The 27,906-nt window shown below is 41.1% G+C and overlaps 1 protein-coding gene across 1 annotated transcript in view; it reads left to right on the top strand.

Annotated features, from left to right (window-relative positions):
• The first annotated feature begins 634 nt into the window (after positions 1 to 634).
• Positions 635 to 27,906, top strand: part of tanc2b (tetratricopeptide repeat, ankyrin repeat and coiled-coil containing 2b) — a 251,316-nt gene continuing 224,044 nt past the window's right edge. Inside the window, exon 1 of the mRNA XM_038296912.1 lies at positions 635 to 735. Within this exon, the coding sequence (XP_038152840.1) occupies positions 669 to 735 (67 nt within the window). The 5' untranslated portion in view covers positions 635 to 668. The remainder of the gene's footprint in view (positions 736 to 27,906) is intronic.

The raw sequence follows: 27,906 nt of genomic DNA on the forward strand, positions 1-27,906 counted from the left end.
AAATGAACTTGGTGGTTGAATTGTGGAGAATCTAAACTTCCCAGCCATTTCTAACATGTCTATATTGGTAATCATTTTACCGGTGTAATTTTCATGCATTCTGAGTTATTAGTTGTAAACACTAATTCTTAGCTTTAAAACAGCGTTTTTTTGAGAGGCTAAACAGATTTTTTTTGTTGGGTCTCTCTTGTCTGTTGCTGTTTTTGCCTTTTCTTTTTCATCTCGATGCAGCTGTTGAATAAGTATGAATTTTAAAGCTCTTATCCTTCCCCTTATGGTAGCACCAACTGCAACGTGTTTACCAAATAAAAAAAGCGAGGCTGGGGGATCTTTCTCCAAGACGTGTTGTAAACCCACTTGTACTTCCTTCTATTCTTCTCTAATTACAAGGAGGCATTTGATCTCACACTTTGATGATGGAGATAAGATTAAGCAGTCATGAATGGAATTTTCCCTGCTCCAGTTTTCTAATGCATTAGCCTCTTTTGAAGCTTCCCCTCTTTTCTGCTATCTGATAATTCTTTTAACTGAATTGTATTGTTGACAGCCGGATCTCCACGCGGATGTCCAGTCATAATAAAAGGTCTCTTCATCATGATTGATATGCTTTTTCTTCGCTTTCTCCACCAGGTTCTTTTTTGTGCGGTCGGACATCTGCTGCTGCAGACATGTTTAGGAACAGCTTGAAGATGCTGCTGTCGGGGGGGAAGGCCAACCGCAAGAGTCGCAGCAGCGGTAAGTGTGTCTTACGATGTCCGTCACAGAAAATGATCAATCTGCCTGTCAGCTGCTTGCTGCAGGAGGTGTCTGCAAGGTCTCTCTGTTTATTTTTGGAAGCAGAAACATGGAGCATGAAAAAAAATTAAACATGATGACCCTGAAAAGTGTTTTTAGATGATAGGGGGAAACCACCGACACTCTAGTTGAATATAAAGGATGTCAGGGAAGGGATTGGTGATACCACTGATCTTTCCGTCTTTCTCTCCTCTTGTCTGTACTTAAATCCAGCTTTTCTCTGGTATTCAAAGAATGTTCTGCCAAGTCGAGCAGCGCTGTGAGCAGTTGTTTCACTGCACAACAGGGAATTTCCAAGCTAACCTTCATTGTTCTGGGTTTCACAGTGCATCGGTTTCTAGTTTGTTTTAATTTTTTACATTTTCTTCCTCCTTCATTTCACCCAACCGATTAGAAATATTAAATCATCCATGGCTTTAGTCCTGTTCCAGTCTTAGACCACTTGGTTCTCCTAATTGGGTTCCATCTTTCGTCTCTTTAGATGATGTCAGAGTCCATCTCTTGTTAAAGATCTTCAGCACTACTTTAATATTATTGCCTCATCCTAAGGTCATGTTTTTCTATAAGAAACAATATCTAAAAACAACAGAAAAATCATCTATCTATTTTTTTCTTCTACATAATTAACTACATACAGCTTTGATGTTGTAAAGCAGAGGTCTTCAATAGTGGGTCTGCAACCCCTAGGGGGTCCATGGAGATACTGCATGGGGGTCGCGAAAGTTTTGGTTGATTAGACTTTTTTTTATATTCCCTCTGCAATTTTTTCCACTAACTGAATTGAATTGAATTCAACTCACAGCAGTAAACAGATAAATGGAGGCAGAAGATGTCTTTCAGTCATCAATGCAACATTCAGAGACACACAGGAGCTCTTTCAAGCTGGGCACCGTTTCATTCACAACACCTGTCCCATCAACCAGGAATAAGAATCAGAAATACCTTAATAATCCCAGGGAGAAACTACTTTAGTTACATTACTCCATCTGTAATAGAGTAACAATAAGACCAGTTTAATATAAAACTATTTCATACAATATATATAATTAGGGGTCCCCGCTCCTTCTCGCCATCAGTTTGCGGGCCCTTATCCTGGAAAACGTTGAAGACTCGTAGCTTTTTCAGAAAGACAACCATATTTCTTGGACTATTATCACATAGACAAAGTGATGCAATCTGATAGAAATGTATTCATATTATAAAACAAAAACAATTATGTCAGTACTGTTTATTTGCACATAAGTCATTTTTGGTCTCATTGTTTGTTTTGTCTCATCACTGATGTGAATGTAGCTAATGATTTTCCATCACCGGGTATTTCCCAAACTACAATAACTGTGACAGGTAGGGGTGTGCAAAATAATCGTCATGATGATGCATCGTGATTCTAATTTTCGTGATCTACTGCATCGATTATTGACGCCAAGTATCGATTATTAATTTAAAAAAATGAATAAATAAAATTGCATGAATGGTTGGCGAACATCAGCCAAAAACAAGTGTAATACAACTTCCAGTCCAGTAGATGTCGCTGCGGATGTGTTGACCCACGCTGCCTTTTGTCACAAGCATTTCCGGCCGCGGGATACTGAGACGAGTCATTCAAAAACAAAACATGGAGGAGAAAATATTGCAATAATTCAAGTATCGTGATGCATCGTGATAGAATCGCATCGTGGCCTGTGAATCGTGATTCGAATCGAATCCCACCCCTAGTGACAGGTGGAACTGCATGAGTACTGGGATGTTCTTGGCTGTAAATGCTTTATCAATTTGCTCCAAACCGGCGCTTCCACCATGTATAATAGTTGAAAATCATCCCACTGGGAGGTGGCGCCTGAAGGACTGTGGAAATTGCAGGGAACTGAGGTCTGGACGCAGTCTTGGCTTGGTTGCCAGTGGCACATTTGCACTTAGAGCAACACAAACATGGTGAGCAGAGCAATCCCAGTAATGACTGTTCTTCTACAGGGCGGCCGTATGAGGTGGAGGATTTCTATTGGTGGAGGACATTAGAATTAGGGTTGGGGAGGAGCGTTCTGCGGAGGAGACCTGCTGCTCTGAGCCGCGCTGGTTTAAACTGCTGGTTCAGAGATGCTGTGGCTGGAATAAATATCAATGAAAAATTAAACTGTTGATAAATTTAATAACTTTAGTGTCTTGTGACCCATTGGCCCAAAATTAATACCAAGTAAATGTTTTAGACTAGAAAGAGAAGGCACACTCCTTTTTAATATATTTTTTCATATTTTTTGATCATTTTAAAAATTATTTTTTTTTACCCAACACCTATTAATTTCATTAGACTGACTGACACAAAACTAATACCAACTAATAATACAGGACTGGACAGATGATATAGACTTGCTTTTTTCACTTTTAATGCATTTATTATTTATCATTTACCTTTAATATGGAGAAAGTTATTATTTATATCAGTTCCCCATTATAAAAAATTATAATTTTATTCATTGTCTGCCTCCACTGTAGAGCTGCTGACACCAGTTCTCGTCTATTACATTTTATCCAGGCTAAGTCAATTGCAGTAACCCCTTTATAACCTTAAGGGGGCGCCAAACACGAAGGTTTAGACACAAACACAGGATTTCAACAAATTCAATTTTCAATTCAGTTGATTTCTATAGCACCAATTCACAACACGTGTCATCTCAAGGCACTTTACAGTTCACCAGATCATCCAGTCAAATTGATGATGATTGCATCGACTCATTGAGGGATTGCTGAAGAGTCAAACTAGGCATGCTTGTAGCGACAGTGGAGAGGAAACACTACCTTTTAACAGGAAGAAACGTCTAAAGAGATCTATTTTTAGAGTTTATCAGAACTAAATATGGACTTAGGGGTGAGAGGTACTTTGTAGGTAAGACTCAAAATATTTGACGTCACTAATAATTTTTGTGTTATTGCTATATAACTGCAGTTCCCTCTGGGCAGTGGCGGCCGGCCCATAGGGGGCGCTGGGGCACCGCCCCCCCTGATAAGAAGAGAGAAACGTAAAATATATTTTTAGAAATTAACTCATAAATTTCAGTTTTAACAAATTATATAAACTACATTTCCCTATCTACTGTCATTAATTTGTGGATTTCCACAGACAGACTCCTACCGTCTCTGTTCTGGGGGCGTTGATCAGACTGACCCACATTTGCAGAGAATCTGTCAATCATGTACTATTGCTAGGTGAATTTAATGGCCAATCAGCGTCTCGGAACTTTATGGTCTTGGGGCGCTGAAAATACTGCGCTTTAACAGGCTTCTGAACCCAAGCGCAGGTGCAGACAATTAGAGGGAAGATGGCGAATGTAACGACCGAGATGCAGCTTCCACCAAATTCGGTGAGATCCTTATTTATCTACCCGTTTGCCAGAAGAACATCCCTGTTGTAGGATATGAACATTTCATGTCATGGTTATTGTGACTGTGACGAATCCACCTCGTCGCTTAAAACAACCTCTCTAACTTTGCGCGCCACACACACATTCCTGTTATACTGTGCTTGTGAGGACCAATTCACTCGCGCTGAGACCAGTAGCTCCATGAACTTAAAACACACAAGCTGTTCCTGGTTACCTGCTGGCGTATTGAGGGTGCACACTTAATATTTCAGTGGGGTTAGCCGTGTGTGTGTGTGTGTGTGGGGGGGGGGGGGGGGTGTACGTGTTTATGCTATGGGGACTTGTCATCTTCAGTCTGGCTGCGTCTTTGCTGGGTTCAAACCCAGTTTGGTGTAATTGAATAAGTCAATGAATCTGTGTAAAAGAATTAAGTTGTAAAAATTATTTGTTTTTGTACATCAATTGTTTGTGGAGGTAATATATGGACAAAACTGATTCATGAGAAGAAATCAGACATAAGAGAGCCTGAGGTGAGGGGCTTAAACTACAGGTGCTGGTCATAAAATTAGAATATCATGAAAAAGTAGATTGATTTCAGTAATTCCATTTAAAAAGTGAAACTTGTATATTATATTCATACATTACATACAAACTCATATATTTCAGATGTTTATTTTGTTTAATTTTGATGATTACAAATGACAACAAATGAAAATCTCAAATTCATCATATCAGAAAATTAGAATATTGTGAAAAGGTTCAAAATTGATGGCCCCTGGTGCCACACTCTAATCAGCTAATTAACTCAAACCACCTGCAAAAGCCTTTAAATGGTCTTTCAGTCTAGTTCTATAGGCTACACAATCATGGGGAAGACTGCTGACTTGACAGTTGTCCAAAAGACGACCATCGACACCTTGCACAAGGAGGGCAAGACACAAAAGGTCATCGCTAAAGAGGCTGGCTGTTCACAGAGCTCAGTGTCCAAGCACATTAATAGAGAGGCGAAGGGAAGGAAAAGATGTGGTCGAAAAAAGTGTACAAGCAAGAGAGATAACCGCACCCTGGAGAGGATTGTGAAACAAAACCCATTCAAAAATGTGGGGGAGATTCACAAAGAGTGGACTGCAGCTGGAGTGAGTGCTTCAAGAACCACCACACACAGACGTATGAAAGACATGGGTTTCTGCTGTCGCATTCCTTGTGTCAAGCCACTCTTGAACCACAGACAGCGTCAGAAGCGTCTTGCCTGGGCTAAAGAGAAACAGGACTGGACTGCTGGTGAGTGGTCCAAAGTCATGTTCTCTGATGAAAGTAAATTTTGCATTTCCTTTGGAAATCAAGGTCCCAGAGTCTGGAGGAAAAGAAGAGAGGCACTTCATCCACGTTGCTTGAAGTCCAGTGTAAAGTTTCCACAGTCAGTGATGGTTTGGGGTGCCATGTCATCTGCTGGTGTTGGTCCATTGTGTTTTCTGAGGTCCAGGGTCAACGCAGCCACATACCAGGAAGTTTTAGAGCACTTCATGCTTCCTGCAGCTGACCAACTTTTTGGAGATGCAGATTTCATTTTCCAACAGGACTTGGCACCTGCACACAGTGCCAAAGCTACCAGTACCTGGTTGAAGGACCATGATATCCCTGTTCTTAATTGGCCAGCAAACTCTCCTGACCTTAACCCCATAGAAAATCTATGGGGTATTGTGAAGAAGAAGATGCAATACACCAGACCCAACAATTCAGAAGAGCTAAAAGCCACTATTAGAGCAACCTGGGCTATCATAACACCTGAGCAGTGCCACAGACTGATCGACTCCATGCCACGCCGCATTGCTGCAGTAATACAGGCCAAAGGAGGCCCAACTAAATACTGAGTGCTGTACATGCTCATACTTTTCATGTTCATACTTTTCAGTTGGCCAACATTTCTATAAATCCTTTGTTTTTATTGGTCTTCAGTAATATTCTAATTTTCTGATATGATGAATTTGAGATTTTCATTTGTTGTCATTTGTAATCATCAAAATTAAACAAAATAAACATCTGAAATATATGAGTTTGTATGTAATGTATGAATATAATATACAAGTTTCACTTTTTAAATGGAATTACTGAAATCAATCTACTTTTTCATGATATTCTAATTTTATGACCAGCACCTGTATTTAATGAGGGCTGTGGGAAGAAAAGCGGCAATTTTTGTTTTCTGTTTCTTTGTTACATTGCTGGTAACTGGAGGGAGGCTGAGGCCCAGAGGATCTTGTATATGTTTAGTTTCTTTTGCACCCTGTTTTGAGTTTTTGAGCACAATAAATCACCAACACCCGTAACCCGAATGAGCCTGGATTCTTGGAGGCCAAAGAACCCCGTCACAGTGACCCAAATCATCACTGTTAGTTATTATATAGAAAATTAAATCATTACTGTTAAATTGTATGTATTGTCCAATTGTTTATTTGAATTCTTATTCCGGATTAGATGGAGACATACACTAGGCTATATCAGCCCCACCAAAAATATTTTTCACCAGCCGCCACTGCCTCTGGGGTTTCCCATCTGTTCCAGTCATCTTCTCTCAGTTTAACAGGCATGTTCTTGCAAACTTTCCCCCACTCTGCAGCATCTGTAGCACGTTTATCTTTGCCCTTAGCACTATATCCCCTTTTTTATATGCTTATCTAAGCCCCATTGAGAAACAAAATTAAAGTAGATGTTCATGCGTTTTAAAAAAACCACTTAAGGGCATAATCAGACTGACTTATCAGTGTTTGACAGGCAGGGAGCGCTGCGCTGCTGCTGCAGGGGAAAGCTTTTGGCAAAAGAGTGGACTTTTCTCCTAAACAGTGCTGCCATACAGCATGGCTGCTGAAAATTGGTCTTAGTAAAAAAAAAAGATGGTGAGACCAGGTTAGGTTTTGTAAAAACAGCAGAATTTATCTTTTATTTAATATCTATCATTAATTAGGAGCACTTTTTAATTAATTTGATACCAACCAGGAGTTTTAACAATCATATTTGCAAATGTACTTTGGTGGGATGCGAAATTCCACTTATATCTCTGTATTGCCACATATGTTAGATATTCATATAAGAGCTGCTCTTTTTTCACATCCCTATTATCCTCGTCCTTCCATCAGGGGGGTGGAAAAGTGGCACTAGACTTGAAACAAAGTCAACAGTCTGACACTACAATTACAGCTACGGCATCAGCGGATTACAAAATGTGGAACAGGGTTAAAAGGTTGGTGTGTCTCGACAGGGAGATTTTGCATGACTAATGGCGTTTAGAGGGAGGCGCTGGAGAAGTGCCTGTTAGAAAGAAAACAGACTTGTTCATCCTCAGTCTGGGATCTCAAAATAATCAATATTTTATCAGTTGAGTTATATTTATGTCATTTCTATTTCTTTTTTTTGTGAAAACTGTTTTATATATTTATGAAAAATTAAAGTTAATTAAGAAGAACAAAGTTAAACTAAACTACAAAAAAATATAAAGAGAACAGAGCAGAACTTGATATAATAGAAGTTTTTTTTATCTACAACACAGAATAAAATATGCTGTTTGTAGTAACCAATAGGGGTGTAAATAATAATCGTTTTGTATCGATGCATCGATCCAACAGCCGACGATCCGATGCGTCGATACGTCCGCAAGAGAATCGATTCATGTTTTTTTCTTCCTCCGGTCTATTTTTATCCATTTGCTCCTGGGTGTAATTCTCCCTCCCGTGCTGCGGTGGCGCTAAACCTATTTTGCCCTCCTACCTCGCTTCCTGGTTATCCTCCTGCAGCAGTGTGTTGCAGTAAGCTTGACAAAGACATTTTTGATTTATGCTCAGTATTGAAGCGTGGTCTGTGCTACACGCTGTGGGTCTAGATACGGCCGAGGCGGAGAGGAAGTGGGGGCGGGTTTAGTCCGACGACGGATGGACATGAGGGCCAAAAAGAGCGGAGATCCAGGAGGAAAAAGGGTCCCAGCATTCTCGAGCAGCTCGCTCTTCTAGCGGGTCAAACTTCATACGTTGTTTTCTGCAATTTCGGTCATAAAAACAAAACAAGCCGGCCTCCTGTCTGCAGCACTGTTTGCGGTCAGATACAATTTGGGAGAGGTGCAGCGGAGCGTCTGTGGAGGGGGCGGGACGTCTGGAGCCGAGGTATTTCATTGAACTCATTGCACTGATTTTCTGCAGTATTTTTTGATGCAACTTTTCTGCTTCTGTTATTTGCTGTTGTTTCTAAAAAAAATTGATTTATTTCAAACTTGAAACTTTGTTTAGCCTGTAAGGTGTAAAAAAAAAAACAAAAAAACAAAAACAAAATTAAATTAACCGATTAATCGAAACTAATTGAAACCGAGTATCGAAAATAATCGAATCGGGTCAGGAAATCGATACTGAATCGAATTGCCATGATGGATGTGATTTACACCCCTAGTAACCAATAATTAGCCAAGGATGTTGTTGTTGTTCTACATATAGATGTTTATAGGTACAATATATAAAAGTTTTTTTGTAAAGGTGTTTTAAATCAACAGAAATCTAAAACTGTAGTAAAAGTCGTTTTTCATGGCTGATGTCCTTTGTTTTCTGACCTGTTTATTCCAATTTTGTTTAATGATTTCACCTTAAAAACTGTTTTCTTTCTTTCCAGAAGCTTATGAAAAGCTTTCAAGCTTTCACTCGCAGATCATTCTGGAGACTCTCCGTTGAAGAAAATTTGGAGCCGTTCACCAAACGAACGTCCAATCAGCGTTGGCTTTGAGGCGAGTTGAGGTGTGACGCAACGAGAAGCTCGACAGTTCAGTCTAAGGAACATGGTGGCTTCAGCCGATGAAACTAGCGTTAGCGTGGCTATTGAGCAAGTTTTATTGGAATTACAGCGTATTTCTTCACTGAAAGGAGAGCAAAACACTGCTCTGGAGGCTTTTCTCAGAGGAAAAGATGTTTTTGCTCTTCTCCCGACTGGTTTCGGCAAGAGTAGCCTGGCTTGTGGTTGTGTTTTCGTCGTCGCTCTGTTAGTACGTCATATGCTTCATTGATCTGATTAGTTTATTTGGCCCGTCTATCACCAACATAGGCCAATCAGCTAACCAGTATTTTCGCCCCTTCCCAAAATTACTTCAACGGAAGGTTTCCAGATGGATATGCGGAGCAAATCTATCTGGCGGAGTCAGGTTAGTAGCCTCGTCCAACGATTGAAAATGTCTCACATTGTATCCCCGGCTTAACCCCTCTAGCATCCTTTCTGAAAGTGTCACTGATGCTAAAAAACAGCCAACATTTTTGCCTTCTTCCTACAGTAACAACTTCCACACCAAAGAGTGTTGCTGACAGCTCCACCTGTTGATGCTTTATGGGTTTATTGATCAAAGAGAAGCACCACACAGATTTTAAACAAATTATACATGGTGTACATATTACACATAAACACCTTTTTTTTCTTTTTTTAAACCCTGTAATGCCAAATGTATCATATTTCATACATACAGTTTCTCAAATGTTTTGCGTCTGACACCTTTTGCATAATATCATGGTAAAAACTCTGCTCAAAATCCTATTGTACACAATCAGATATACCTGGTAACAGAGGGCAGAAGACAAAAAATAATCTTGACTTATCGCATAGTAATAAATTATTAATATCAAAAATGTAATGTCAGTCTTCTTTTTACATATTTTGTTAAAAGGCCAAATAAGGACTTGAAACCAAAAAAAAGTAATTTTCTGTTTTGTTTTATTCTTGGATCGAGCTTTAAATAAAATAAATAAATAAATAAAAAAATAAAATAAAAAAACATCTTTGTTTCAAGAGTCACTGCCTTTCTTTTACTATCAGTTCGTATACGAGCATCAATGTGCTTAGGACAGTTCCTGTTTCTCCATGTTTCAAGTAACTAAAAAAGTCCGAAGGCAGCAGCTGTTTGACAGGAGCCAAATTGGCCCCTCTAATTATGGGAGTCTAATTGATGGCTCATTCTCCACAGTCGTTGAAAAATCTAATTAGAGATCATCAGATTAGCAAACATGCTTTGAGGCAGAAGCACGAAGTGACACAGCAGCCGGGGCCCTAATGCAGTCTAAACACGGTTACTGTGCGTTTCTGAGCAGCACTTTAAGCCCGGTTGGACCCACTGCAAGTTCCTCTAAAGGTAATAACAGACTTTGTCTTGTTGATGTTTTCATGCTTGCTGGTTTAATGCCCTCTGTTTCTTACAATCAGTCTGATCTCATTCATTGATAATATAATAACATCTTGTCACCCCTTGTCTGCAAGCTTATTATAAAAATGCTGTAATAAGTGCAACTCTTTCTGTTATTATTATTATTCCTGTTTAAAGTATCTGTGACTTGACTACATATTTTAGTCTTAAATAAAATGTTTGGATATAAATTACTTAAATCATGATCAAACCTTCTGTAAATTCTAATCTATAAAACAGCAGAAAATAAACAATTATATCAGTTTTGTTAAGATGTATTGTACCATATTTCTGGATTAACTTATATATCTGTTACTCAATCTGCAGAGCAGTGTAAGTATTTTCCAAGCTGAATAAATGCAGAATGTTTTAAACATTTATATGCAAATGTACATTAACATATATATTGCTTGCTCAGATTCAAAGCAAGCTATACAATATTCACCGTAAACATTAGCTGCTGAATTATATGAGATAAATGGTTTGTCCCTGTGGATTATTATCAGATAGATGTAGAAAGCTCCTGGAGGAGGGGCCGCGGCTGAGCAGGAGTCGATTCTGGCTGATGTCCACAGAGCGACAGATTGGCACCGACTGCTCCGCAGAATGTTCCCTTCCTTCCTGTATTAATGAACCAAAGGGAAAGTGAATGGAAGCAGATCCTGTTAACAGGCGGCAGCCCCATCCTCCTGCGGAGGGGGTCGCTTACTGAATGTGGAACGCTTTTTAGTTCCATTCACTGCAGGATTGAAAATATAAATCATATTGGATTTTTTAGAATGTGTCAGTTTTTAGTACGAGAGTGAAGATATTTAGAAAAAGCTAGAAGTAATGTAATTAAGCCAGCAGAGTTGTAGAAATCTTTAAAGAAATGTCTGGTCAGCAAGGAATAATCAATGGATCATTATCTATTCCTAAAATCTAACACATTTGCGGTGATTTAATGAATTTGGTGTTAATAACTAAAAACATAAAACCGATAATTTTGGTCACGAAATATAGTAACACCTCACTCCTGACATCTTCCGGGAGTCGGTAGGCTATAACCTGACTCCGCCAGATGGATTTGCTCCGCATATCCATCTGGAAACCTTCCGTTGAAGTAATTTTGGGAAGGGGCGAAAATACTGGTTAGCTGATTGGCCTATGTTGGTGATAGACGGGCCAAATAAACCAATCGGATCAACAAAGCATATGACGTAACAGAGCGATGATGAAGAGGAGCCAATTGATAGATCAAACTCTTGCCGAAACCAGTCGGGAGAAGAGCAAAAACATCTTTTCCTCTGAGAAAAGCCTCCAGAGCAGTGTTTTGCTCTTCTTTCAGTGAAGAAATACTCTGTAATTCCGATAACACTTGCTCCATAGCCACGCTAACGCTAGTTTCATCGGCTGAAGCCGCCATGTTCTTTAGACTGAACTGTCGCGCTTCTCGTTACGTCACACCTCAACCCGCCTCACAACCAACGCTGATTGGACGTTCGTTTAGTGAACTGCTCCAAATTTTCTTTAACAGAGAGTCTCCAGACTGATCTGCGAGTGAAACCTTGAAAGCTCGCGAGATCAGAATGGTCTCACAAGGCTAGGTAGGCTAGGCTTACCACTTACGGTGTGGTAAGCCTAGCGCCATTCTCCCCGCTTTACAACAAAATCAATGGAAAGTACTAGACACATCTGCAATCAAAAACAACTATTTAAAGTCGTAGGGAAGTCATATTTAAATGTGAAATCATTCTGGCTTAAACATGTATATAAATGTACTCTTTATCAGACGATATTGTCTCAAAAGTTTGAAAATTTCAATTTAAAAAAAAATCTTGTCTTAAAATCTGTGGTTTTTTTCCCCATTATCACTGTGACACCAGTGTGTCGCAGTGAGCTTAAAAAAGACATTTTTGATTTATGCTCAATTTTTAGCATGGTCTGCACCATACGCTGTGGGTCTAGATACGGCAGAGGCGGTGGGGAAGTAGGGGCAAGTTTGTGCGAAAACGGAGGGACATGATGACGAAAAATAACGGGGATCGAGGTGGAAAAAGGGTCCCAGTGTTCTCGCGCACCTCGCTCTTCTGGCTGCCCAACTTCACGAGTCGTTTTCCCGCAAATGCGTTCATAAAAACAAAACAAGCTGGTCTCCTATCTGCAGTCACCTACAACTTGGGAGAGGTGCAGCAGAGTGTCTGCGAAGGGGGCGGGGATTTATTTTTGTTCAGTGCGACACCTACGCAGACGACTTAGTTTCGAAGTGTAAATCAGCTTTAAGTCACCAATTTAGTGCTACTTGGTCCCAATGGAATTTCCCATTAGGAACCTACTAGCGCTAAGTTGCTAACTAGTTAGCAGGAGGCTTCTGACACACCTGCTACAATCAAACATGCTTGCAAACCTTCCGCCACAACAATCCCGCCCCCTCGATAAAAGACCAATCACGTTCACTTCATTCACTCGTGTAAAATCGGGCACCACTCAGGAGAATTCAGAACCGCAACCGTTGGAACAGCCGCTTCCCTACGACTTTTAAGATCTCCAGAGGACTTCACCATTGAAATTCACCAGAGCTATAGTTAAACTGACAATGCCCACGTGCATGGCAGCTGGAGGCTTTAATACTCGGGTAAAAGTGAGGGAAAAAAAATTTGTTATTTCACCTTTACGATTCCTGATCCTCCACGGACGGGTTTGTCGTTGCCAACTTGAAGAGGGAGGATTTGCCATCGAACTTCTGGCCAGAGAAAAAATACGTCCTATGTAGCCCACATTTGGAAGAAGAATGTTTTCAAGATGACTTGGATAATAGCGCGTTGTGACAAACACCAGATACAGCACTGGGACTTGATCAACAGCCGATACTGCACCGTGACGTCACTAACCAGTAGGTGGCAGTAGTGTTCTTTGACAAACATGGATGCCTCCAGTAAAGCACATTCAAATGAAAATTACTCTTTATTAAAACACGGTATGTAATAATTGCATATTTAAAGTATTTTCAGAAGTTTGAATTCTAAATATGACCTTTAAGCGTCTACTATGGAAGTAAATCTGTGTCGCTGGGATTTGAATTAAAAATGCCACTGAAATTTTAATGTTGTTTTTTTGTACTTACTGTTTCAGTGTCAAAATATATTCAGAACACATTTTTGACCTAAAAAAATGTATTGTCATTAATTCTACGCAGTTGAAATTTCATGTTATTTTCTCTTCAAGCCAAAAATTCACATTACTATTTCAAAGTGATTACATTTTCAATACTTATTTTTCAGTTTAATTTTTCAGTGTTAAAAAAATCTGCATATAAAAAAATTCAACCTTTCAAAATTCAAACTTAATATTTTCAGCCTCCTGAGATTCAACTGGCTCTATTTCACTGTCTTAAATTCGGCGTCTAAATTCAGTGTAAAAAGGGAACGGTTACTTTAGGTCACAGACGTTAGTAATGGATTGTGGCGTCCAACAACCAGCCAATCCCGTTACGTTTTCTGAGTCACGTGACGTGACTAAGAAAACTTCCATAGTCTACTTGCTCTGGAAAAAATCCCATCTATAATCCTTCTCGCAATGCTAGTTGGGACTCACACTAATCACTAGCAGAAAAGTAATGTTTAAAATGTCCGTCTTTATATAGACAAACTTGTGAAACAGTAATAATCTCCTCTGATTCGCTATGCCGTGTTGCATCTGTTCCTGATATCGTGGCAAGGATGGACAAAAACATTCTGAATACTTCAACTTTTATTGTATTTTAGCTCTTAAAGGAAAATCAGAATCACTTGGTTAAAGATTTAGTAAAACCTTTGATTAGAAATAATCGGCATAAATCTGTAATACTGAAAATACGTGAAAGTTAGGAACTGTTATAAAGATGTAGGTGTTTGCAGTTTCTTAAGGGAATGCATAAAGACCTTAAAGATAACGGGCAGAAAACGGTCCAGCCAGATGATCTCCAAAGGGCAATTGGCTGAAAGCTTCTACAGGTGCTGGTCATAAAATTAGAATATCATGAAAAAGTAGATTGATTTCAGTAATTCCATTTAAAAAGTGAAACTTGTATATTATATTCATACATTACATACAAACTCATATATTTCAGATGTTTATTTTGTTTAATTTTGATGATTACAAATGACAACAAATGAAAATCTCAAATTCATCATATCAGAAAATTAGAATATTGTGAAAAGGTTCAAAATTGATGGCCCCTGGTGCCACACTCTAATCAGCTAATTAACTCAAACCACCTGCAAAAGCCTTTAAATGGTCTTTCAGTCTAGTTCTATAGGCTACACAATCATGGGGAAGACTGCTGACTTGACAGTTGTCCAAAAGACGACCATCGACACCTTGCACAAGGAGGGCAAGACACAAAAGGTCATCGCTAAAGAGGCTGGCTGTTCACAGAGCTCAGTGTCCAAGCACATTAATAGAGAGGCGAAGGGAAGGAGGAGAGATAACCGCACCCTGGAGAGGATTGTGAAACAAAACCCATTCAAAAATGTGGGGGAGATTCACAAAGAGTGGACTGCAGCTGGAGTGAGTGCTTCAAGAACCACCACACACAGACGTATGAAAGACATGGGTTTCTGCTGTCGCATTCCTTGTGTCAAGCCACTCTTGAACCACAGACAGCGTCAGAAGCGTCTTGCCTGGGCTAAAGAGAAACAGGACTGGACTGCTGGTGAGTGGTCCAAAGTCATGTTCTCTGATGAAAGTAAATTTTGCATTTCCTTTGGAAATCAAGGTCCCAGAGTCTGGAGGAAAAGAAGAGAGGCACTTCATCCACGTTGCTTGAAGTCCAGTGTAAATTTTCCACAGTCAGTGATGGTTTGGGGTGCCATGTCATCTGCTGGTGTTGGTCCATTGTGTTTTCTGAGGTCCAGGATCAACGCAGCCACATACCAGGAAGTTTTAGAGCACTTCATGCTTCCTGCAGCTGACCAACTTTTTGGAGATGCAGATTTCATTTTCCAACAGGACTTGGCACCTGCACACAGTGCCAAAGCTACCAATACCTGGTTGAAGGACCATGGTATCCCTGTTCTTAATTGGCCAGCAAACTCTCCTGACCTTAACCCCATAGAAAATCTATGGGGTATTGTGAAGAAGAAGATGCAATACACCAGACCCAACAATTCAGAAGAGCTAAAAGCCACTATTAGAGCAACCTGGGCTATCATAACACCTGAGCAGTGCCACAGACTGATCGACTCCATGCCACGCCGCATTGCTGCAGTAATACAGGCCAAAGGAGGCCCAACTAAATACTGAGTGCTGTACATGCTCATACTTTTCATGTTCATACTTTTCAGTTGGCCAACATTTCTATAAATCCTTTGTTTTTATTGGTCTTCAGTAATATTCTAATTTTCTGATATGATGAATTTGAGATTTTCATTTGTTGTCATTTGTAATCATCAAAATTAAACAAAATAAACATCTGAAATATATGAGTTTGTATGTAATGTATGAATATAATATACAAGTTTCACTTTTTAAATGGAATTACTGAAATCAATCTACTTTTTCATGATATTCTAATTTTATGACCAGCACCTGTATATTTATAGTGGATGATCAACCGAAGGGTGATTCATCATCCAGGCCTTGTCGAGTCTTGGTTCTGGATTTTCTTTTCTCTCTCTTTATGACTTCACTTTTACACACTTTTCATCTGCTGAAGAAACGTTCTGGTTTAAATTAATGGTTTAAAGAATATTGAACAATCATCAAACATCTTTAGACCGTCTGGAAAACTCCTGAGCAGCACAACTTTAAATATATTTAAAAGGACAGCTGGCTGGAGACAAAGATCAACAAAATTAGAGCCGATTTAGAATTCATGCACAGTAAACAACATTTATGAACTTTCTGATATATCATGCTCTGCTTCAATAACCTATTTGTTGCATGATTCCCATAAAGAGTTTGTCAGTAGGGTTCTGAGCTGTCAAAGTGAAGCTTTGACCTTTTGGTTACTAAGAACAACAGACTAATGTCTATGACCTTCTTCAGCTTCTCTGCAATGTGTCATTTAACTTCCACCCTTCAGCTGTTGACATCCTGAGGTGCCTTTATACTGCGTTGCCTTGGTAACTGTGAACCAACACAACTGTCCTATCACAGTAATGGTGCTATGTTGATAAACTCGTCCAAAGGAGAGTTTAAGTTGCTCACATGAAATGAGAACATATCCTTAATAATAACAAACTGACACTCATCAGCATTTTTTTTTGCTTCTGATTGTCCGCAGGAGAATAATACGCTTCTATTATCATAGCCTCAGATGTCTTTCTGCAAACTAAAAAAGGGGAGAAGTTATGTCCCTTTTGGGGTCAGAATCAATTTACCGGTCGATGGTGAAGGTGGATGACTTGGTCACTGAAACTCCAGACCTCATCAGTTGGCACCTGTGACCTTGTCTGGGTAACTGTGGGAACAAAAGCATTGTTACAGTGAAGGTCAAAGACCACTCAGACTGTAGACGGAGCATGGAGGGGGTGTGGGGGCTGAGAGAGAGCCGATGAGACCAGAGTGTCAGAAGTGGCTTTCTGATGTCTCGTGGAGAGTGTGAGGCACTTATGGGCTCATCATTATGCTTCAGTGGAGCTTCATGATGCACATACGCCCTTCTTACAGTGTCCATGCTCTTCCACTGAAGGACCAGTCTTTCTAAATTGGGGATGTGAAAACTTGGGAGCTGCTGCAGTCGTCTGTGAGAGTCGATGGCAGCCTATAGTCAGATAACAGCATGGATGATCTTTTTGGCTTCAAACCATTCAGCTGTTGTATGTACGGTAGAAGATGTATCATGCTATGGGCCTATTTTCTCTACAAACGTCCTGGGGTCCCTGTTAAAGTGCCAAATGTTATGAATGTCTGGTTTCTTTTCAGATTTAGACAACATTTATAGACAGAATTTCCTTTTTTTACAGCTCTCTTGACATTTCCATTTTCTTAAAGTGCAGCAGTGATCAAATGTAAACAATGTGGAAGACAAAAACATAGTGGCAACTGGCATTATGTGACATGATTTAGCGTTTTTTCAGCAGTTCAGCTGTCTTATGGTGGTGGGGAATAAGGTGATTCTGAATCTACTGGTCCTGCATCGAATGCTGCAAAGCGTCTTCCCAGACGGCAGCAGAGAGAACGGTCCATGGTGGGGGTGTGAGGGGTCACTGATGATGTTACGGGACACACGGGATTGGGATGAAATATCTTTTATGGAAGGAAAAGGGTATATGGCTTTGGATAAATCTATGCGATCTTAAAAACCTGCTCATCAGTGTATATTGGAAGTTATATGAGTATTCTGGATGTTGTTTCTCTTATAGGAATCATTAACTGGAAATCTGACTTTTTTCATTTTTAAACTTGTGGATTTTAATTGGGCTTCTTTTCCTTTTTGGGTTATTTGTCCAATACAGAAACAGCCCACAAGAGCTGCTCTCCACATTCTGGTTCAGATCTGTTCCTGTCCCCCCCACCTCTCATAAATCATTGTAAGGGTCGAAGCCTTTGAGGAGCCTTTTGTTTTGTATCAGCATATCCCACCCACTCTAGTACTACTGGGAGCCATTCCCTACTAGGGTATGTAGAATCTCTGGATTATGTTAACTAGGCGTGTCAGCTGTTGGGCCTTTTCCAAATTAGCTGATTAACCATAGTGCACATGGGTTACAAAAGGCAATGAGGAATAGCCTTGGGTCAAATGGGGTGAAAGACAGTGGATTGATTTTTAAAAAACAAAGCTAACAGAATACTAAAACATATGCCACAGCTTAGTTTTCTTGATTTTTTTCAGTGTAAGATTATATTTGAATACAGAATATTGCAAATTTTTACCAAAGATGCCAAAAACTTTGCCCCTATATCTCGCCGGTTCTCATGCCTAGATGCTACGAGCCACCAACACCTAAACAGGATAAAGAAGGCCACTGATGTAAGCACAGCAGTGTGCAGACAATCTTTATGACAGAGTGTTACATCCAATTACAACAGGTGAAGCCTGAGAGCATAAATCTGCCAGACTCACTAGTGTTTCTTTAAGGAGCCAACTCCTGATCTTCTTAGTTCGGATGTACCTGCTTATGTCAACGCACCATTGCACTCCGAAGCTAACTGCAAAGACTCTACACTTTTAAAGCTAACTGCAGGATAAAAAAGAACAATGTAGCTGAGTGTGTTATCTGCTGCAATAAGCCGCACTCACTGCCGCTGATGGTACTCAGCTGCTTTTTGAATCACATTCGAATCACAATCATCAAAATAGTCCCAGTGTAGCACGTCCTTCTCAGGGATCATGCATTTGATGTGAGAAAGATGGCATGAGTCACTTTTTAATTTGTTCTAGTTTTTCTTTTTCCCTCAGTGTCAGGTCTAAGTACATAAAACATCATACATACATACAGGGAAAGAAAGAAGGCACAGAGACAATTAATTTAGTTACTCGCAAGGAGAGTAGGAAGAGACTGCAGAGTTTACAATCTCCACCCCATTCTCCAGTCTTCAGCTTTCTCCTCGCCATTTATTGAAGAAAAGGGGATGTCCCTAATTACACCAGCTGAGGTTTAACTAAGGGGAAGGGAAACAAAAGGATCTTACTTTAAACCTCAGCACATACACTATATTGCCAAAAGTATTTGCTCACCTGCCTTGACTCACATATGAGCTTAAGTGACATCCCGTTCCTAATCCATAGGGTTCAATATGACGTCGGTCCACCCTTTGCAGCTAGAACAGCTTCAACTCTTCTGGGAAGGCTGTCCACAAGGTTTAGGAGTGTGTTTATGGGAATTTTTGACCATTCTTCCAGAAGCGCATTTGTGAGGTCGCACACTGATGTTGGACGAGAAGGCCTGGCTCTCAGTCTCCGCTCTAATTCATCCCAAAGGTGTTCTATCGGGTTGAGGTCAGGACTCTGTGCAGGCCAGTCAAGTTCATCCACACCAGACTCTGTCATCCATGTCTTTATGGACCTTGCTTTGTGCACTGGCGCACAGTCATGTTGGAAGAGGAAGGGGCCAGCTCCAAACTGTTCCCACAAAGTTGGGAGCATGGAATTGTCCAAAATGTCTTGGTATGCTGAAGCATTCAGAGTTCCTTTCACTGGAACTAAGGGGCCAAGCCCAGCTCCTGAAAAACAACCCCACACCATAATCCCCCCTCCACCAAACTTTACACTTGGCACAATGCAGTCAGACAAGTACCGTTCTCCTGGCAACCGCCAAACCCAGACCCGTCCATCAGATTGCCAGATGGAGAAGCGCGATTCGTCACTCCAGAGAACGCGTCTCCACTGCTCTAGAGTCCAGTGGCGGCGTGCTTTACACCACCGCATCCGACGCTTTGCATTGCACTTGGTGATGTATGGCTTGGATGCAGCTGCTCGACCATGGAAACCCATTCCATGAAGCTCTCTGCGCACTGTTCTTGAGCTAATCTGAAGGCCACATGAAGTTTGGAGGTCTGTAGTGATTGACTCTGCAGAAAGTTGGCGACCTCTTCGCACTATGCGCGTCAGCATCCGCTGACCCCGCTCCGTCAGTTTACGTGGCCTACCACTTCGTGGCTGAGTTGCTGTCGTTCCCAAACACTTCCATTTTCTTATAATACAGCTGACAGTTGACTGTGGAATATTTAGGAGCGAGGAAATTTCACGACTGGATTTGTTGCACAGGTGGCATCCTATCACAGTTCCACGCTGGAATTCACTGAGCTCCTGAGAGCGACCCATTCTTTCACAAATGTTTGTAAAAACGGTCTGCATGCCTAGGTGCTTGAATTTATACACCTGTGGCCATGGAAGTGATTGGAACACCTGATTCCAATAATTTGGATGGGTGAGCAAATACTTTTGGCAATATAGTGTATGTTAAAACAAAGCATGTGGTTGTTTTACAATTGAATTGTTCCAAGAACACATGTTTAGAAGAAACGTGATAGAGGCTGTTCAGGCCTCTTTTAAAACCCGTCCGTTGCATGATCTTTATCTGGAACAATCTTAAGCAAGAGTTAATAAAAGATGAATCACACATTATACATCATAATAGTTCATTAGAACACAACCCATGAAACACAAACAAAGTAAGAGTATAAATAAAATATTTCTAACACTCAGTAATTCTGGTTTTTGGCTTTATGGTGCAAAAGATGTAAACCACCTGTGATTCTGCGCATTGTGGCCCACAGCGGCCACATGTAGTATTGATTATATAGTTTAGACAGAGATCGAGATGGGAATAAGTCATGTTTCCTTTCATCAGTCCTTCACAGTGATTTGTTTGTCAAGCACTAAAAAGGTAAATTAATTTTCCTTATTTAATGAAAGCATCTGAAGCCAAAATGTCCACCACTTTTAGTCCAGTTTGACAGCAACCGAGGGGCTGTATTCTATCATGATAATGGAAAGTATGGAAAGTCAAGTGGAAGGTACGCTATTTTAATTAACCAAAGAACTTTAAGAGGAATGTGCAAATTATTCGAAAGTTTAGGGGAAATTGACAGAAATTGACTTCAAGGCAGATAAATCAAAACTGGTAGTTTTAACGTGGATATATCAAAGCACATTACCTGGGGTATTTAATGGTGCATTTTGCCCAATCGGGCAAAGAAAACAGACAAACCTGTTTTATCCATAAAGTCAGTAAATTTATGTGAAGGAAGCGGCTGATGAAAAAATGTTAAAGCCTGATGGACAAAATCAGTCTGGCCTGGTAAGGTTGTGTTTGAGCCTTTTGTGGTTACAAATGCTGGTTAGTAAATATAGTACCTAAGGGTAGAGGGTAAACATCTGAAGGATGTTCCCTATAATCCAGACATGCGGAGTGGACATGATTTCACTCCAAAAATCCATATAGGTTCTCTGAAATTTGGCTTTGTCCAATCGGATCGAAGAATCTTCAGTCTGACATTAAACATTTTTGGTCTCATCAGATCGCGGATACAAGCGGCCGAAATGGGTTTCCTCCGTAGGGTGGCTGGGCTCTCCCTTAGAGATAGGGTGAGAAGCTCGGTCATCCAGGAGGGACTCAGAGTAGAGCCGCTGCTCCTTCACGTCGAGAGGAGCCAGTTGAGATGGCTCGGGCATCTGGTTAGGATGCCTCCTGTACACCCCCCTGGTGAGGTGTTCCGGGCACGTCCTACCAGGGGGAGCCCCGGGGAAGAACCAGGACCCGCTGGAAGGACTATGTTTCTCGGCTGGCCTGGGAACGCCTTGGGGTTCCTCCTGAGGGGCTAGAAAAAGTGGCTGGGGAGAGGGAAGTCTGGGCCTCCCTTCTTAAGCTGCTGCCCCCGCGACCCGACCCCGGATAAGCGGAGTAAGATGGATGGATGGATGGGTCTCATCAGGCCTTCGGTCTGATTATTAGCGTCCATGCGAATGTAGCAACTGTTGCTAAGAGATTCCTACTCCTCTTTTTTAAAAGAAAATCAATTTCTTGTTGAAATTGATTGGCCTGGAAAGCAACCTGACCTAAACGTTTTAGGGAATCATTGTCAAGAGGAAGGTGAGACAAACACCAGCCAGCGATGCAGGCAAATCTAAGGCTGCTATGGAAGCAAACAATGAATACCTGAGCAGAACCCAGGCTATTAGCTCCCACAACATGCTGCAGGTATTAAAGGAATAGTACACACAAAACATAATTAGCCTTCATTTTCTACTCACCCCCATGCTGAACAACACTCTGGAGTACTTTTTTGATATCTCAAATGCATCTGGAGATCTGGGAGGCTTCTTGCTGTCTGCTGACATTCAAATAATGGAGGTCTATGGTGCCCGAGACAGAAAGGTCCATAAAAGTCCACAAAAAACGTGTCAATATTCCTCCATACTGCTCGTCCAATGTATTCCAAGTGTCCTGAGTGGGTAGCGTCCATAATTTACCCGAAACGAAGTCATTTAAAATATTTTTAGAGCCTAAACAGTAGTGTATAGGATTTCCTAAAAGCGTGCGCCTGCGAGTTCACAACGCTACGGAAACTGCGGCAGACCAAACCAGATAAAAGTGCGCATTCAGCTCGGCAAAGAACTCATGCTCTTCCTCAACACTGAAGTCCTCAGACATTTTTCTTTCGTTGTTTCTTTCTTTGCACAGTTAAACAGCACATTTCTTCTTCTACGCTTGCATTATCGGCAGAGCAGACGCTGTCGTTATGCAGCCGACAAATGCAGCCTTCTTTTTGTCCGTTTTGAAGGACAGGTCTGCTGTATCCTACGTAGCCTTGGGTATCCCACGATTCATTGCAAGTCCAAGCCAGCCGGCTGCTCCGTGCTCAAAAGAAAAAGGAAAATGGCGCCGAACAGTGGTGAATATTGGAAGTGCAGTTTAATATAATACAAGTACGTGAATAGTTCTGTCTGAAATTAATGAAAATAAGGTTATTGAGTCAGATACACTATATTGCCAAAAGTATTTGCTCACCCATCCAAATTATTGGAATCAGGTGTTCCAATCACTTCCATGGCCACAGGTGTATAAATTCAAGCACCTAGGCATGCAGACTGTTTTTACAAACATTTGTGAAAGAATGGGTCGCTCTCAGGAGCTCAGTGAATTCCAGCGTGGAACTGTGATAGGATGCCACCTGTGCAACAAATCCAGTCGTGAAATTTCCTCGCTCCTAAATATTCCACAGTCAACTGTCAGCTGTATTATAAGAAAATGGAAGTGTTTGGGAACGACAGCAACTCAGCCACGAAGTGGTAGGCCACGTAAACTGACGGAGCGGGGTCAGCGGATGCTGACGCGCATAGTGCGAAGAGGTCGCCAACTTTCTGCAGAGTCAATCACTACAGACCTCCAAACTTCATGTGGCCTTCAGATTAGCTCAAGAACAGTGCGCAGAGAGCTTCATGGAATGGGTTTCCATGGTCGAGCAGCTGCATCCAAGCCATACATCACCAAGTGCAATGCAAAGCGTCGGATGCGGTGGTGTAAAGCACGCCGCCACTGGACTCTAGAGCAGTGGAGACGCGTTCTCTGGAGTGACGAATCGCGCTTCTCCATCTGGCAATCTGATGGACGGGTCTGGGTTTGGCGGTTGCCAGGAGAACGGTACTTGTCTGACTGCATTGTGCCAAGTGTAAAGTTTGGTGGAGGGGGGATTATGGTGTGGGGTTGTTTTTCAGGAGCTGGGCTTGGCCCCTTAGTTCCAGTGAAAGGAACTCTGAATGCTTCAGCATACCAAGACATTTTGGACAATTCCATGCTCCCAACTTTGTGGGAACAGTTTGGAGCTGGCCCCTTCCTCTTCCAACATGACTGTGCACCAGTGCACAAAGCAAGGTCCATAAAGACATGGATGACAGAGTCTGGTGTGGATGAACTTGACTGGCCTGCACAGAGTCCTGACCTCAACCCGATAGAACACCTTTGGGATGAATTAGAGCGGAGACTGAGAGCCAGGCCTTCTCGTCCAACATCAGTGTGCGACCTCACAAATGCGCTTCTGGAAGAATGGTCAAAAATTCCCATAAACACACTCCTAAACCTTGTGGACAGCCTTCCCAGAAGAGTTGAAGCTGTTCTAGCTGCAAAGGGTGGACCGACGTCATATTGAACCCTATGGATTAGGAACGGGATGTCACTTAAGCTCATATGTGAGTCAAGGCAGGTGAGCAAATACTTTTGGCAATATAGTGTATGTGGCAGGCAATGTTTGGTTTATTCAAAGGTTTTATCTGTCCTTGTGGAAATGGGTTTGGCTGACATTTAAGCACAGATTTCAAGTTCGGCGTCCATTCTCTGCCTGTTTTGTGTGTCAACTGAAACGGTTGCTAGGCGATAGAGCGTACCGTCCAGTGAAGGCCGGCGAAGACTGGACGTGTTTGAATCCATGGCTAAACTCTTCTGGCCCGCTTATTTTCACGGACCTCGGAGTATCTAGTCCAGGTAAACCTTGTCCTTTGAGGATGCAGCCTCAAACACACCTGTTGACTGAAGTACTTCTCCAAAATTCAGAAAGAATAAACATGGCACCAGGACCTAGTCCTGTAAAGACCTGCCTTTTGGCTGCTTATCTTGGTTTTGGGTGTTGTATGCCAGAAAGCCTGATTGTTTTGACTGAAAGCCGCCTAAGTCTAAAGACCTTAACAAAGCATGGAGGATTATTAATGTAGGCTTTTTTATAAATGTTAAAAAAGTTTGGCTCCCTCTAAGCTCAGTATAAAGACATGTTTGATGACTTCTGTATGATTTCTTTGCACTTATACAGGGATTTACCCCTCCCAACCCTGCCATTTCCCTCAGCAGGGTATTGAGTGTCCCACTGATGGCTGTATGACGGCTGTTCTCACAATCTCTGAGTGATTTCACTTGCTGTGTTGGAGCACTGTGACATTTAAATAGAGAGCTGCTCAGGAATCTGTAGGAGTCTCAGTCTCTCTCTCTCTCTCATGCTGCTCTTTTGTCATGGGAGCTGTACATTTCAGCATTAGCGGTAGGGAGTGGGCAGCATGATGCGTGGGTAAAGAAGCGTTGGTATAACCTCTCCTCCGTCTCTGATCACAACGTCAATAGTGGTGACTCGCTGCGCTGGTTTCCCTCCCCTCACCTCTTGGTCTATTTATTTTCCTGCTCTCCCTGAACGGCTCTTATCCTACTTTTTAGATCTTATACTCCATTTCCCTTTAGACATTTATATAGGCCTATGGAGAAACCTTTAGTATTTTATTGAATCCTGTAGTGTTCTAGATTTATATTACATTTCTTCCTTCCAAGATGATGGCCTAATAAAGGTATTATTGGTGTATGTGATTGATAGTTGGCTGGTATGTGACTCTGACCTATACAATGGGAGGCTATTTTATTGACATCATTAAAAAAATAGTTATGACTTAATTGAGTGGGAGATCATTAAAATCTGTTATTTTAGAGTCGAGAACAACACAGTTGGGCTGTTTTTTTGAGGAATAAAAACGGGTTTTGTCTGTGAAACATGTGGAAATACTGCCAAGAACTCTGCTAAACTGGCATCCGAAATACCAGTAGATGAGCCTGAATTATGCCGACTAGTACTAGCAGTAGACATGCTGGTCTGTCATGATGTTTGCCGTATTAAGTGTCGTAAAACCTGACATTATCCAAGGAAAAGAGCCATTATCAGTAGGGCTGAAACAATTGATTGGATTAATCAATTATTGAAATAATTGTCAACTAATTTAGTAATCAATTAATCATTAATTGGAGTTTAGAGACGCTTAAACATGCCTTTAGCTGACAGAGCGACCCACCTTGAGCAGCAATAATACCACAATTGTTAAAAAATTATTTAAACATTTTGCATTTAAGATAAAAATCTTTTTCATTTTCATTATGCTCTATCCAGAAGTCCTCAACTGGAATTTTATTTATTTTACCTGGTTAAATTTTGGCTAACCGATTATTAATCAATTAATAGAGAAAATAATCAACAGAGTAATAGATTTGCAAAATAATGCAGCGCTAATTAACAGTTGAACGTGAATGTGAGCTGTGTGTGTCGCTTATTCTTTTCAGAGTGAACGTTCATTACTTCAAAACTGATCAGTTAAGTTCACCATTAACTAAAAATATTAATGTATTCAGTGAACGCTGTTGATTAAACGAGTTCGTGCTAGGGATGGAACGGTTTATGAAAACCGTCCGAACCGTTCGGTTCGACTGTCTCGGTTCGGTTCGCGTTTGGGTATGGCGAGTGGGAAAGAACAGGAGTTGGAAGACGTGCCAGCAGCACTTTATAGGTCTGCTGTATGGGACCACTTTGCATTTAGAGTGACCTACGATGACGGTGGAAAGAAAGTTGTGGATAAAAGTGCAACAGTGTGCAAGCATTGTGCAACACATTTTGTTTATGCTAACAGCAACACGACTAACATGTCAGGCTAACAATCAACATATATCGAACCGAAAACCGTGACCTTGAAACCGTGAACCGAACTGAACCGTGGATTTTGTGAACCGTTCCACCCCTAGTTCGTGCACAGTAGTGCCCATAGCTAAGGCCTTGGTTTCCAGTAAGCTTAGTTTAAAGGGCAGATTATACTTCTGCAGCTGCACACATCAAATGTGGCTTGGATCTGGTCGCCAACCAGTTTTGCTGGTATGCTTCTGCACAGTCTGTCTGGAATTTCTAGGGATGCACAGCAGTTTCCTGCCAAAGTGCAATGGGGAGCCTATTCGAGAACTTGCAAGAACTGCAGCGGATGGTCACGAGAACTTCGGCGGCGGGAGTGTTTATTTTCCGAAACAACAATGGTACGTCTGCAAGATATCACGGTCCCAAAGATGGATCTAGAGTTGCTAGACATCGAAGAGGAACAGGTTCTGTTAATGAAGCATACCTCCTCTGTTAACATTTTGTCATAGTTGTCCATTGTAGTTGTTCCTCGGTTTTTAAAAAGGCGCGCTCCGAGACCGAATCGAGAAGGACGACCACACGGACAGCGGGAAAGGCATACCAAGGACCAATCACAGCTGCTTTTTGTTTGCACACTTCGGCTTGAGGTCTGTGCGGGTTTGCAACCTTCCACCGCTTAGTCCGGAGTTTCTTGAGGTGCGCCACAGCGGTTGCAGAACCTCTGTGCAGGGCGTGGTCGCACCCAGACACAGATTTGACGGTTGCAGAGGCAATGCGTCAGAAGCATAAAATGGCCTTTAGTCTACCTCACCCATTCCACAACCACTTTTTATGTGTTTGGGATCATTGTCCAACTGGAACATCCGACTTTTCCCTATTTCCATCCATCTAACTGTTTATTTAGGTGAGAAAGAACATAATGGAAGCATTTCTCCCCATTATTCCATTAAGGTTGTGTACAAGTACTAATGGCAGCTAGGGTTGTCACGATACTAAACTTTTCAACTCGATACCGATACTAAGGAAAATATTCGATACTCGATACCATTTTCGATACCACAAGGATAAAAACAAAGACTCCAAAAGTCTACAGAAATATTTTCATTAATAAATAAAATACAATAAATAAACACAATAAAGGTTGTATGCTGTGCATAATATTAAGCAAGCTTGATAAAAAAAACTTCAAATTAAATAATGAAATAAAATAATATTGATAATAAAATTGATAATAAAATTCAAATTAAGTGTTCCTTCCTTGGCTATGCTTTGCACACATAACAATGACACTAGCCAAACCGGTTAAGAAACAAAAATAATTCTCAGCAGCTGCACCTCTTACAAAAAAAAGTCTGAAACTGAAAAGAGCACAGAATTATTCAATCACACAGTGTTCAGAAAGTTCATTTTCCTCTATTCTGCACTTTAGATGAATTTAGATAAAAACGAGTATTGTATCCGGATACAACATTTCAGTATCGATACTTTTTTGAGTTTCGATACTTTTGACAACCCTAATGGCAGCATAAAAGCCCCACAGCATGAAGGTGCCACCACCATACTTGACCATTCATATGGCATGAAATTCCATATTTTGTTAGCATCTTTTTCTCATCTTTGCCAAAAGCTCAAACATTGTCTTGTTTGGACGCAAGCCTAGTTATTTTTTCCTAAAAAGTATTTCCAGTCTCCATGTAAGCAGCTGTAACCTTCCGTTAAGCTCCGAGG

The sequence above is a fragment of the Cyprinodon tularosa genome, unplaced genomic scaffold, assembly GCF_016077235.1.
Source record: "Cyprinodon tularosa strain WSP-4 unplaced genomic scaffold, ASM1607723v1 ctg38, whole genome shotgun sequence".
Lineage (NCBI taxonomy): Eukaryota > Metazoa > Chordata > Actinopteri > Cyprinodontiformes > Cyprinodontidae > Cyprinodon > Cyprinodon tularosa.